This window comes from Aptenodytes forsteri, unplaced genomic scaffold, assembly GCF_000699145.1.
Source record: "Aptenodytes forsteri isolate BGI_AS27 unplaced genomic scaffold, ASM69914v1 Scaffold119, whole genome shotgun sequence".
In the NCBI taxonomy this organism is placed as follows: domain Eukaryota; kingdom Metazoa; phylum Chordata; class Aves; order Sphenisciformes; family Spheniscidae; genus Aptenodytes; species Aptenodytes forsteri.
Window position 1 is genome coordinate 13,132,331 of NW_008796165.1, and position 14,497 is coordinate 13,146,827.

Sequence of the window (14,497 nt, forward strand, 5' to 3'; positions counted from 1 at the left end):
CGGTGGCGGCCTCCCGTCTCGGGAAGGTTTGTGCGAAGCCAGCTTGGGCGGGAGGTGAGGTGTGGCCAAACCCGGCCCCTCGGGGCTGCTGGGGACGCCGGGCAGGGCGGAGGGTCCCCGACGTGCGGGCGGGAGAATTGATACCCATCTGACGGGCTGGGGCAAGGGGATTGTAATGTCTTTTGCGGGAGGGCGGATGGTCAATTTTGCCCAAGAAGACCTCAGCGCCCACCGGAGGGGGAGGTAATGAGATTCATGTGGTAAAAGAGTTTCCTCATTTCAGGTGAGCGAGGCCTGAGTGCTTGGGCTTGGAAGCTTAAGAAGCAGCAGTGCAAAACTTCCCTGCCGGTGTGCGTTTGCTGTGGATGGAGGTGAACTTCGGCCTCAGACCTGCAACGGGAAAGGTCAGTATTGCCAAGAAGGTTATGACTTAACTGCTGGTTGGAAGATGGTTTTTATTTGTTAGAATCATAGCAACTAAAATTGAAAGTGATAGGCTGTGTCGTCCTGCCACTTCAGTCGAGGCCGGATTGCTCCCCTCCGTCTGTTTTGTCTAAAGTGTCATTTGTCCAGTAAAAATTTAACAACCTAAGCCATGGGGCTGCTGGCAGTGCTGTCACTAAGCTATTGCTCACTGGATTTCTGAGCAATGTATTGGCAGCACTTCTTGGCAGAACTGTGGCCCACGTAAGAAATATCTTGGTAATGGGAAGTCTAAAGAGTATAAATGAGAGTTCACATTTTATAAACTAGTTACTGGAAAATTAACATTTATTCTTCTTTTCCTCCTTGACTTTAACCCGCTTCCATTTTGTGTGTGTAACGCTGGTGCTTAATTATAGTGACACCCGTTTGCAGTAACCAGACTGTATCACAGTGTCCCTATGGGGTCCTTCTAATGCCAGTGTAATATTAAAGTGTCAGGCAGGCGGTCTGTGTATTATAAATAGGGTACTTCATCCATGATAAGCGATTATTATCTTTCTTTCCCAAGTGTAAAAGACCTATATAACTCAACAAGGTGCGAGTGATTTAGGCCTCCTGAGTAAAAATCCAATGAGTCCTGAAGGGGACCCTATGATGTCGTTGTCTTGTTGCTGAACTTGAGATATTCAATTTATTATACTGGAATATATTTTTCTGAAGTCAACATTGGGTAAAATAATATGAGAGGCTGTTAGACCAACAATACAACACGATTTAGTGTCCCTCTGTGTCGGCCTTCTAAAAACCTTAATCACCCTTGGTAAAAGCAGAAAGCTGCTGTTAAAGTTTACTGGCCATTGGTGAGCAAACAATATTAGTTACTGCTTTGAATTGTTTTAATAATTTAGAAAAAATGCATTTCATTTTTTCATTCATTTGCAATTATGTGGGTAGTGTTCTCGTACTTAAAAGGCCTAAGTTGCGCAAAGTTTTATGCACATTCTTAAATTCAGACTTATTTATTTCTAGTAATTATATTTAGATAACTCTTAAAAGTAGAATTGTGTGCTTAACTTCACATATTTGAAGGATTAAGGGTTATAGTTTTGACGCATTTTACTATTAGCCATATGTTTTATTGAGTTATAACTATAAAAACAGAAAACAAAAGCCCATTCTGGTATGGGTTGGCACCAGAAAAAAGCATGTAATCAATTTAATAATTATTATATCACTTTTTTAACACTGAATGTTATATGGTGTTTATGACATTACACAGTGTCTCTGCTGAAGCTGTGTAAAGCTCCCCCAGCTAAAGCAGTCTTGGAAATAGGAAAGTCAACTTTTGAGTGAGGGAGGAAATCCTGACAAATATGCAATTCAATATAAACATGCTCACATGTAGTTTTCACTGGAGGACAAAGGGGGCTTTTACTCTGCTGTTAACACCAAGAAATATAATAGAGAATCCGACATGACATGAGTCAGTTGTGATCATGCAGCCACAGACCTCTCTCCAATGAAATAAGCGCTGCATCCATTCTTGATAATACTTACTTTGTTATTGTTGTTTGGCGAAAAAGTCTTTTAAATAATTCTGTGCCTCTCACACCTCTGGCCATGTTTAAATTGGCATTTTTTTTTCCTAAAAACACTCCACCTTTGCTACTGCTGGTGAACTGTAGCAACAATGAGGGTGGCACTGGGAGCAAAACAGTGGTAGGTATGGTGTGTTCATTAATTTACCATTGTGACAAATCATGTGAGGCATAGACAGTGGTAGTAAAGTCATCAGAGCCAACAAGTGCACTTCTGTACAAATTCTCCCATTGTTTCTGTCATTAGGAGAATTTAGCTAATGTGGCAAGAGTAGAAATCCTAGTGGAAATGTGTAATAAGGAAAAGTCCTAGTGGTTTTTTCTAAACATGGATAGCAACGGTTTGTATCACATATAACTTGAAAATCTGTTTTTATGCTTTCAAATAACATGACTATATAATCATTGTGATATCAAATGTCTGAAATTAAAATAAAATACAATAAAATGAAACTTTTTACTGCCAATAAAGAATAAATTGTGAATAATAAGTAGAGCTCAAGCTACTTTTGTTTGTGGATCTCATAGTGCTTACCTACAAGCGCAGATAAGTATTCCCATCCCAGATGTAGAGAATTGAAAACATATGACCTAGATGTTAGGATAATTTGTGCTAGTTTGTGTTTCAGAGGACAAAGCAGAGGCATTATTAAACAGGCAAGACAGTAAGAAATTCTAACTGTAATTGTATTCTTCACAGAATGGCCAGCAGTCCTGAGAATAACGGATCCCTCTCCATTCAGAAAGGTACACGCTCAGAAAGTTCCCAAGCAAAGAAGTCCCAGCATGCAGAAGAAGCAATCTTTTACATGAACTGCCGAGCAGCTTACCTGACTGTTTTAAAAAGCAGTTTAGAAAATATTAAATCAAAAGAACAACTCCTTTTAGGTAATGATTAGATATTTTTTTCCCCATAACTATTGTGTGTGATGATTACAGTGGGTAGTTTACAAACAGCAGTCAGCAATTCAGTAATGAGAGTATCCCAATGCATAAACTCAGAAACTGTTTTAAGGAATTTACAGTAGTTTTAGATAGGGTTCAGATTTCAAGTGTTGGTGGCTGTATCTTTGAAGACACTTTCATCATTTACCTGTTATAATATATGTCACATAGTGATCTTTCAGAGTTTCTAGAAACTACCATTCCTCAAAGTTTTTCATTTTCCTCAAATCCTTAATCTTTGTTGCTAGGTATTGGATGACTCGTGGAAGTGGGAATAGTATACAGAGCTTTTCATCTGTAAATCACCAGTATAAATGGGCAGAAGTCAATACTAGCTGACAGCTTACAGGGGACCTGAGTGAGTTGTTTAACACCACCAAATTTGATGGTAGCATTGTTGCTTACTTGAGGTGGGCCTAGATACTGCTTTTTGATTGTGACATTTCTGCAATAAATCTTTCCCTGTCCCTGACAAATGATTATGTGAGTTGGTCTCAGTTCAGTTTATAGTGGGCAATTGCCCTGGCACAGAAAATCGCCACAACTGGCATTAATTGGCACAGAGGTTTGCAGGCTCGTAGGAGAGGTTGTTACTGGAGGCATGGATAGGGTAATTTACCCCTAAAGATAGTCTCACAGGTCAGTTCTAAGCCACTTTGAGTAATATGTAAAAATACTGCCTTTCCTCTACCAACTTTATGTGATCAAATGGACTGTTTCAGACACCGGTGTTTCATAAGAATTCTTACTCTTATTTAAACTCCTACTGAATTACAATGCTCCCATAGACTAAAATCAAAATTTTTCATTTTTTCATCCATATTGTATTTGTGTATAAGTGGTATTGCTGTCAGCAGTACAACAGGAAAAAAATATCTCTGAATGCTTCAGCTGTACGAAATAAAGGTGTTAGTAGATACTGAAAGCTGTGGAGCTTGACAGCTTTTGTTTTGAAAACCTATGGAATTTCAAAGTTCCTTGTATGGAATTATTAGGAAAGTTACAAAAAATTATCTGAAAAATGGTAGTTAGGGCTGTGTATTGGAAATTGATTTCTTTAAAATATATCTTAGTGACCGAGTAATATAAGGAAGGAGTAAGATAAGACTGAGTAATAACCTGTTTCAGTTGTGAAATAGGTTTCACTATCCCAGATAAAATTTCTCAAGCAAATATAATACCAACTTTGCTATCTCTTGGAGTTGTAGGATTGTGTATTATGTCTTATCATGTTTGGTGTTTGTTGGGGTTTTGGTTTTTTTGTTTTTTTTTTTTTCTTTCTTAGAGCATTTTTGTCCTTTTGTGAAAAAGTTTATTTATGGTTGTATGTAATAGCATGGTAACTATTGTGTGTGATGATTACAGTGGGTAGTTTACAAACAGCAGTCAGCAATTCAGTAATGAGAGTATCCCAATGCATAAACTCAGAAACTGTTTTAAGGAATTTACAGTAGTTTTAGATAGGGTTCAGATTTCAAGTGTTGGTGGCTGTATCTTTGAAGACACTTTCATCATTTACCTGTTATAATATATGTCACATAGTGATCTTTCAGAGTTTCTAGAAACTACCATTCCTCAAAGTTTTTCATTTTCCTCAAATCCTTAATCTTTGTTGCTAGGTATTGGATGACTCGTGGAAGTGGGAATAGTATACAGAGCTTTTCATCTGTAAATCACCAGTATAAATGGGCAGAAGTCAATACTAGCTGACAGCTTACAGGGGACCTGAGTGAGTTGTTTAACACCACCAAATTTGATGGTAGCATTGTTGCTTACTTGAGGTGGGCCTAGATACTGCTTTTTGATTGTGACATTTCTGCAATAAATCTTTCCCTGTCCCTGACAAATGATTATGTGAGTTGGTCTCAGTTCAGTTTATAGTGGGCAATTGCCCTGGCACAGAAAATCGCCACAACTGGCATTAATTGGCACAGAGGTTTGCAGGCTCGTAGGAGAGGTTGTTACTGGAGGCATGGATAGGGTAATTTACCCCTAAAGATAGTCTCACAGGTCAGTTCTAAGCCACTTTGAGTAATATGTAAAAATACTGCCTTTCCTCTACCAACTTTATGTGATCAAATGGACTGTTTCAGACACCGGTGTTTCATAAGAATTCTTACTCTTATTTAAACTCCTACTGAATTACAATGCTCCCATAGACTAAAATCAAAATTTTTCATTTTTTCATCCATATTGTATTTGTGTGTAAGTGGTATTGCTGTCAGCAGTACAACAGGAAAAAAATATCTCTGAATGCTTCAGCTGTACGAAATAAAGGTGTTAGTAGATACTGAAAGCTGTGGAGCTTGACAGCTTTTGTTTTGAAAACCTATGGAATTTCAAAGTTCCTTGTATGGAATTATTAGGAAAGTTACAAAAAATTATCTGAAAAATGGTAGTTAGGGCTGTGTATTGGAAATTGATTTCTTTAAAATATATCTTAGTGACCGAGTAATATAAGGAAGGAGTAAGATAAGACTGAGTAATAACCTGTTTCAGTTGTGAAATAGGTTTCACTATCCCAGATAAAATTTCTCAAGCAAATATAATACCAACTTTGCTATCTCTTGGAGTTGTAGGATTGTGTATTATGTCTTATCATGTTTGGTGTTTGTTGGGGTTTTTTTTGTTTTGGTTTTTTTTTTTCTTTCTTAGAGCATTTTTGTCCTTTTGTGAAAAAGTTTATTCATGGTTGTATGTAATAGCATGGGATTGTGTTAGGAAACTCATGAAAGTGTCTTTCAGTCTTGTTTTCTACCTGGAGTTTTGTGATGTGAAAATCTTAGCTTGCTTTATTGGAAAAAATGTTTCCAGCTCACATGGTTGACAAAGAAAACATGAGAACATAAACCTTCAGTTAGATAAAGAGAACCGAAATGTATCATTAAAAAGCTAATGATTTTTATTTTTGTGGGTTTTGGGGTACAGCGCAGAATGCACTTGGGATTGGTGGTAGTACAGGTTGCTTTCTCATAGTGTCTCATGAGTCCTCCTCATAGATCATGATGCTAGTAAAAGGTATGTGTATTATGGCATTGCATTTGTTTGTAATAAAAAACCCCCAAGCAACGGCCAAAGGCAAGAACGTGCTAAGCTATCAAATAATTTAGTTATATCATAATTCTAGTGACCGTATTTTTCTTTTGCATATGTGAGGAAATATTTCTTACTAATGGCTGCATTGCCCGTGCCTAAAATACGTGAGGTCTCCACGTGGAAACCACTACTATAAAAGCTGAGTGTACTTCTCTGTTGCACTCATTGTTTGTAGCTTCTTTCCCTATATCAGTACATGAAATTCTACCCGTTAGCAAGTACATTCTTTCAGCATGTGACTTAGTGTTATCCAGGCTTTCTCAGCTGTAATAAAAGTGCCTTTATAACATCCTAATGATAGTTTTGGATAATCTGGATTTTAAGATAGGAGTGGTGTGAACAAATGTCATCTCTTTTATATATGCTTTGGCTTTCATCTCTATCCATATGCCACTTCACTACATAGCAAGTGTTTGGGCATTTTGGTTTCAAGGTCAACTCAGAAAGAGCAGTTAGTTGCTCTTTCTCCCAGTCTTTTGAGAGATATTTAAGAACTTCTTTTAAAATTTGCAAGCATTGAGAGTTATTATAGACTTACGTTGCATCTTAAGTAAATTCTGGCATTTATCAAGTGAGTGGTGCCAGTGTTTAAGCATCTCTTGCTACATGATGTTTGGCTAATATTCTAAACTGTGAAATATTCACTTAGAGATTGGCCCTGTGAAATTTTATTTGTAGGAGTTTTACTTACTCATGGATAGTAGCTTCATTTTCTGTGGTATAATATTACTTAAGGTATTTAGCAGAATCAGTCTGTAAAGAAGTATAAATAAAAGGTGCAATCTAATTGAACTTTCAAAAATACAAACTTGGGAGGCATGTAGGGTATGGCAAGTGTTGATCTCCCAGGATATATAAAAATACGGAATTGTCGTGTATTTGAAGGATACTCTGTTAAATGTAAGTGAATACTGTGCTATATTGACATTCCAGGGAACTCAGCTATCCACGTAAACAAATACACAGACTAACTGCCCTTCCTTGGCTGACCTTGACGTTGAAATCCTTAAACAATTGCTATGTGCCCAAGCGTTGCATGGATAAAGATGTAAGCTTTGCTGTATTCTCCTGACTCTGCTTGTAGAGGTGACAGGGCAGAAATCTTTATTTAGTCCTTGGCATTCAACTGGAGGTTAGCAACAAAGGTGTCTGGTTTTGTTTGTTTATTTTTATGGTGACACAGTTGCCTACTGTGAATTGTAACGATGCCACCACCTCATTTCACAGATGCTACTGAACTGCTCTCAGCCGGTATAGACTTGGTCAGTTGGCTAAAAATCAAACTGCCAGCATAGGTAAAGATGAAGGATCTTTTGCGTTTCCCTAAAAAACTTGATTATATGGGAGGGTATAAAAGCACCTCTCCAGTTTCAGATAGACTGTGCATTAGAATTTAATTCAGTTTAACATAATGCCTTCTTCACGCTGGAAACTGGTGAAAGGATGCTTTCAGTAAAGACTTTTAAGAGGCTAACTAGATCTGGCAAATTCATTTTGAAGAATGCCAGGTGTAGGTAGGACTGGTTGCATGTATGGTATTGGCTGTTGGCCTTAGCAATGTATGACTGTTGGTATCATATTTCCTTTACATTTGAAATTCATGTTGCATAATTTGAATTGCTAAGTTCAAATGTACAGATGTGACATAAAAGATTTTTTAAGATAAATTCTACGCTAGGTCTCAGTTCTTTGCAAAATGAATGGAAAGACTTATGTGGATCTTAGTAGAAATAGGATCTAATAATGTGCAAGCTTACAAATAATAGGTTCTTGATATTAAGGCAGGGGATACAGACACTGGGCTGAATTTTACACTTGTCACTTGAGGAGACTGTCTTTGAATTAATGGATATTTTGTTCAATTAATGATTTGAACCCGTTAACTTTATTTAAGGGAGACATCCCATTGAGTTTAGTAGAACAGTGCATATGAGTAAGTGGAAGCTTTAAGCAAAATATTTCCTGTGATATTGTTGTGTTACAAAAAGTCACAGACTGCTCTCTGATTTCTTCCTTTTTCTGTAGAAGAAAGTGGGTGTGACTCTCAGCAGTGCAGCATATGTCATCTCTGTGCTGGATCATAGTTCGTGAGGGATGATGTAGGATGCCAGGCACTGCCTGTTTCATGACTCCTTTCAAAAGAATATGTGAGTGAGCTTATCTGCCCCTCAGGCTGCTTGAACATCTCTGGTACAAACCACAAAATTCAAGGCCAGGGAAGGTCACAGTCAGTCTGTATTAGTGCAGCACAGGATTGAGACTATAAGCAAAACTGTCCTTCAGACCCACTTTTCCCTTGGATTGATTGGGCTTAAAAAAAAAAAAAGTCTGAACATGGAAAGTGAGTAAAGGATGTTTTGAGAAAACTCCTTTACTGACAGCTGGAATAGATAGTTAATATTGTTTTTATTGTTCAGTACTTCAACAGGCTGGAAGAAATCCATCTCAGAATACAGTTAATAAATATTGGACTTCACAAACGACTACACTGAATTTTGATGATTTTTGTACTATTTTAAAAAAAGAAAAACCAGCTACAAAAACTGAACTGCTCGAAGCATTTGGAAGAATAGACACAGATAACACTGGATATATTTTACATGATGAACTCTATAAAATTCTTACAACGGTAAGTATCAGTAGAAACTTAATTATCCATCTTTAACCATTAATAGAGATTTTGGAAATTAGATGGTAAAACTATTCTGAATGTGTAAACACATATTCCTGATCAAAAGAATCAATAACTGATTCCTGGTTTTGGGGGTTTTTTTTGCAATTTTATGTCTGATTTTCTGTGGTTATCTGATCTTTCTTCCATTTTTTTCCCCTTACAGTCTTGCAGTTGATAACCTGTCTGTCCCTTTCAGCAATTGTGCCTTGAAGGTGGAAGCTGGCAGAAAAAATATTTTTCATACTTTCACAGAATGCTTTGTTGAAACCCTATGTATGCTGCACTGAAGCAACAGAAACGGAAGCACATGTCTCTCCCTTGGTTCAGTTACTGCAAATCCCTCTATTCTCTACAGAGCCCCTCTGCAGCCCTCTGGGGTTATGAACTTTTATCAAGAGAATTAATGACATACCTTTGTTGTTCTCCCCTCACAAGTTGTTGTCTATGTATGTTCAGATACAAAGTTAAAAAAATATTTTTATGTTATACATAAAATATCAGGGTCAGTGCTTTAGTTTTATCACAGCTATGATGTTCTGTCACGCCAGTGACCTCACTGGATCTTATAGTTAGTTCATCAGGGTCTTAAAGTAAACTGTCAAAGTAAGTCAATACTTTGGTTAGAGATTATGCGTTGTCAACCCAAAGCATGCAAATGTCATAAGGCTTACCTGAACATGTCATTAATATGGCTTAAAATAATGACATTAAAAAATATCTGGAACTTCTTATTTAGCTGCTGAACTGCCACTGTATTTTTAGGTTTCATGGTATAATCTGAAAGGATAGAAAAGACTTCTTTAAAAATAGCAGCTGAGATTTTTATGATGATATGAGATTGTAGGAAATGCAACTTTAAAGAAAACATTAGCAAGAGTATGTTAGAATGATGAGCGTTGGCAAGATTAAAATCCAGGTCCTCTGAGGATCTGCAAAGCAAGCAAACAAAACCCCTGAAACAGAACAGTTTTTCCAAGTTGGTGTAGAGCTGATGCTCTGACTTTAAACTACATAGATGTACGTCACAGATGATTACAATGATTTTCTTCCTCTGTTCTGTCAGGTTTTTTGCTCTGTACAGCCAAAAAAAACCCCTTCATTGCAAAAGCCAAACATCTTGCACAGCACAAACACTAGGGAGCAGTAACAATTAAAAATGGACTAGTTGTAGAATTCTAGTAGAGTGCTCAAAAGTGAGAAACAATTTTAAGGAAGTGTAGAGGAGAGCAAACTGGAACAGAAGAAACAAACTATTTACATACTATATTTGTTGTGGTTGACCCAATAAAACAAGATTATTTGTTTAATTCAAACATTGTGGCAGAACTTTCAGTCCTCATTCTGCATGAACAAAAAGATATAGTTGCAACGGTAAGGAAATATTCTTTATATAACGAAAGATAGAAGTAACAGATGTTGAGTGCTACTGTAGTTATGCTATGAAGAGCTATAAACTCTGTATTGTTACGTAAAGTCAGAGCATTGCTTCATATAGACCCAGACTGAAGAACTTACTAGATGTGCTTGCAGTAGCAACTAGTGCTGTTCAAAGAGGGGAGGATCAGGATTTGATTTGTTGCAATCCACTATGGCTCTGGGACCGTATGTCCACATCACATCTTTACCAACAATGAAGTTGTTCGCACTTTCAGTCCCAAGTTTACACCATGCATCTATAACTGAGAAGTGATGTGAAGTAGATTTCTGTACAGCAGTCATATATTGCTCTGTCATTGCTAACAGCCCTGTGAATCTGTGTGGAGGAAATTGCTGGAGGACCTTGTGGAAGACATGCTTTCTTCCTGAGAGATGTGCCTTGTGTCCACATTGCAAGTGGGGCACTTGAGATGGTATTTTGACATACAACTTCAGACTTGGTTCCAAAGGAGAGAAATTGCTTTGGCTTCACACTCATGATTCCAAGTAGAGATAGGTGCAAGGCAAATTCATGCCTGGAATAACCCTTCTAGTGAACTAAATTGCAGATGTAGACTGGTATAATAGGATAGCTCAAGTAAATAAGTGAAACTAACCATTATGAAGTTAGCTCTTCGTTAGCATGCTACAATATAAGTAAGAATGACTGAGAGCTGGGATTCCTCAGTTTATGGAAGATTTTCTGAAATTGACGTGTCATTCATGGTGGGTTTTCAGAAGACACCACAAAATTGCATAAACTGATGCAATTCATCTGTTCGGTATATAGCAGCATTGTAGGGACATAATTTTTTACGATGTTGACCTCTACTTTGATGATTCCAATCAAAATCCATTTAAATCTGCTGCAAGATAAGATTCCCTGAAAGGATATTAAAAGAATCTTTCTTTGTGTTTTTATTAAATGTGTGCTGTAGGTGAACAGCATTCTTGATTAGGAACCCAAAGTGAGTTGGTTTTTTTTTTTTTTATTGCAGAGAGGTGAAAAAATGACTTGGGATGAAGTGAGTTGTGCTGTAGGTGAACAGCATTCTTGATTAGGAACCCAAAGTGAGTTGTTTTTTTTTTTTGTATTGCAGAGAGGTGAAAAAATGACTTGGGATGAAGTGAGTACCATTACTAAACAAGCTGATTTTAACTGCAGTGGCAAACTTGACTACAACAAGGTATGACAAACAGAGTGATAGTATTTGTTCTTGCGTTACTGGCTTGATGTTATTGACAGTATTAGCATTATCAAACACAATCCATACCACCTCCATGTGTTGGTCTATTGATGACCTTATCCTAGGCGCCCCCTCCCCTCTGCCAACTGCCTACATACTGGAACATGGGCTGATAAGTATTTCTGTTTCACCCACTTTATCTGGCTATTATCCTTGAAAAGGTCACTTGCTGCGAGTGAACTTAATGTATTAGGCAGAGCCTAATAGTAAGCACGAAGCCTAACAGTATGTGTGAAGGTAAGAGTTAAAGGAATGGCAGAATAAAGATGACAATTGACAGCAAACTTAGCAACTCTCATTGATTAGCTATGTCTGTGACATTTCATAATTTCTTGTGTGGGGGACATTATTGTATATGTTGAACATCTTATTTTCAAGATGCAACATCTTATCAGGTTTTTTTGATGTTATCTCTAAGCAATGACTAAGTTCTGAACTGAATAAACAGTCCACAAAGATTTGTACATACATATAGTTTCACAGGAGAAAAACAACCCCCTATTAAGAATCCTATGTTAAAAAAAAATCAGTCTTCAAATATCTAGAAAGAAATATAAATCACCTCTTGGGTTGAAAGTCACACTTAATTTTTATTCCATATTTGGACCTCCTTGTTGAATCATGGCTCCATTTTACTGTGTCACTTGAGTGGTTGCTCTGATTTGTGAAAATTAAAATTAATGTTGTGCTTTAAGAGAAAATGCATTACATCTATTGACCTGTCCTTTCCTTGCTAATGTTACATTTTAATCCTTAAAACTGTGAGAAAGAATGTTTCACTTAACAGATTACTTTTCTTTATCTAAAGTTTTGTGACTTATACATGACAACCAGTGAGCAGTGCTGCAAGACTGCACGAGAGAAACTGGAATTTGATAGTCGATTGAGGCAACAGCAGTTTGGAAGTCAAGCTGAGACTTCCTTTGAAGGGATCACGCTGCCAGTGTCAAAACCATCACCAAGAGTCTCGAGGAAAACTGATCACAAACTAGCACCAACAAAAGGTATTTATATTTCATATTGAGAATTTTCATTCTGGTGGAGATCATGCTCTGGATTAATGAACAGTTGAGTATTTGTTTAATTTTTCTCAGATTAGTGCGGATGTTATTGACTAATACTCATTTCTACTGTGGCAATCGCATAAATGTTTTGGTAGAATATCTGACCCCCGTGTTCAAATGGACTTTGGCTGCATCTATGATCTGAAGCTCTCAAATTCTTAAGGGTGAATTTTGTTGACTGTCATGTGACACAGTCCAGAGGGAAGACAGAAAATGAATGCTCAGATGTTGCAACACAGGCAAATTATTTATTTCCTTCCCAGATCAGAGATGAAACCTTAAACATTTATCAATAAGCAGTCTGTTTGTTTCAATTATTGAAGCCACTTTTCAAGCACAATCATTATGGGAGCTCAGTGTTCTTTCTGAAGTTACAAAGATACTTAAAAACCTTCCCAAGCTGGAAAAAGACCACAGGCTAACAGACTGCAGAGGTACCATGTATGAAATATTTGCATTTGTATGTAGTGTGCATAGTTGCTTCAATTCTAGGCAATACTGAAGAGGTGCAAAGATGACAGAACAGTGATGAAGACTGAGTTTATGTAGCTAAATCAACAATTGTATCAGCAGAGTTGCCCCAACATAAGGAACCAGAAGGTAAAGGCGTGGAAGTAATTGCATTGGGCAGCTGCGCATAAATGATGTGCTATCTGGCAGGGAAACTACATTGTCCTGGAAAGAAAGAACCTTAAAATAGAAGCAGGTCAAACCTATCCACTTAGGACAGATTTACTTTGATTCCAAGGTAAATGGAATCATGTAGTAACAATTTCTTGTCCTTCAGGCAGATTTGGATTCCAAGGTTCTGCCATTCATATGCCCATTCACCTGGGATGTACAGTAAGGGAAGTAAAGATGTCTGGCTAATGAATTATTAAATGTTACATAATTATAAGGGAAGTCAGCTTATCTGATTGAAGCTCGTCATCCATTTTTTCGTTGTGTGCCTATAAATGTAGGGCCTTATGAAAAATAGCACTAGGAGTGGGTTGAAATAATGTAATTGTAACTAAATACCTATGTTTATAGGTGATAGCAGAACTCCTTCAAGACCCTCATCAGCTCAAAGTTGCAAAGCATCCGTTTCGACCACTATCAGCAACTGTGCCAGTAGCAACAGAAACACAAAGCTAATTGAGCCAGACACAATAAAGGTATCATGTAAGCTAGTCATCTTGAAATTATGCTGTTTTCCTCTAGGCACATATGTTACTGCATTTTAAATAAGAAACTGTTTTTCTCTTATTTTTAGCTTATGTTTTATTAATAGTTTGTCAAGGGCAGCTATAAACTAGTGAGAGGTTTCTTGATACTTACTATTATTAACATTTTTATATACTGTTGGTTTTGCTGACATCTAGTTATTGAAAATAATTTTTCAGGTGTGAAGGTTTAATAGAACAAAGTGTGTTTTTTATAAATGAAACCACTGTTGGATAAAATGTTTAATGACTTTTTGAGAAATTTAAAATTTAATAATTTATTAGGTTGGTGAGAACTTTAAATGCTTTAGTAGTCTGAAAGATTGTGTATCATAAACCTTTATATGAAAGGTAATTGGAAATAAATAACAGATTTGTGAGCATGTACAGTTTGTTGGGCATTAATTTGTAAATATATGCTGTAGCCTGAAAATATTGATTCTTAGTTAGACTAATACGTTCTATCAGTATTTTCTTTTAAATAAATCACTCATTCAATATAAATTCCTGTGGGAGAAAGACAACAAAGTCACTTTGCTAAGTCAATATTTGTAGAGTGTTAATATTGATCTTTTACCTTTGTTTTCCCTTTCTTGACTGAACCTTTACTAGTTTTCTTTCAACAGAAAATAATAGCTGTAGAAACATAAAACATTAACTGGAAACTGCTAGGATACATTAAAAATGTGCACCTTGAGACTCCTGTATAAAAGGGAAAAAATGGTTATGACCACATAGTATAACTACTGCTAGAAAACGGAACTGATTGTTCTCATGAGTTACATTTTTGTTTCAAATAACAACTCAGTATTTGTTATTGAACTCT

The 14,497-nt window shown here is 36.8% G+C and overlaps 1 protein-coding gene across 1 annotated transcript in view; it reads left to right on the forward strand.

Moving 5' to 3' along the window:
• Positions 1–322: 322 nt before the first annotated feature.
• Positions 323–14,497, forward strand: part of EFCAB7 (EF-hand calcium binding domain 7) — a 31,941-nt gene continuing 17,766 nt past the window's right edge. The window contains exons 1-6 of the mRNA XM_009287429.1: positions 323–404; positions 2,725–2,912; positions 8,483–8,694; positions 11,256–11,342; positions 12,211–12,406; positions 13,499–13,623. Coding sequence (XP_009285704.1) covers positions 2,726–2,912; positions 8,483–8,694; positions 11,256–11,342; positions 12,211–12,406; positions 13,499–13,623 — 807 coding nt within the window. The 5' untranslated portion in view covers positions 323–404; position 2,725. The remainder of the gene's footprint in view (positions 405–2,724; positions 2,913–8,482; positions 8,695–11,255; positions 11,343–12,210; positions 12,407–13,498; positions 13,624–14,497) is intronic.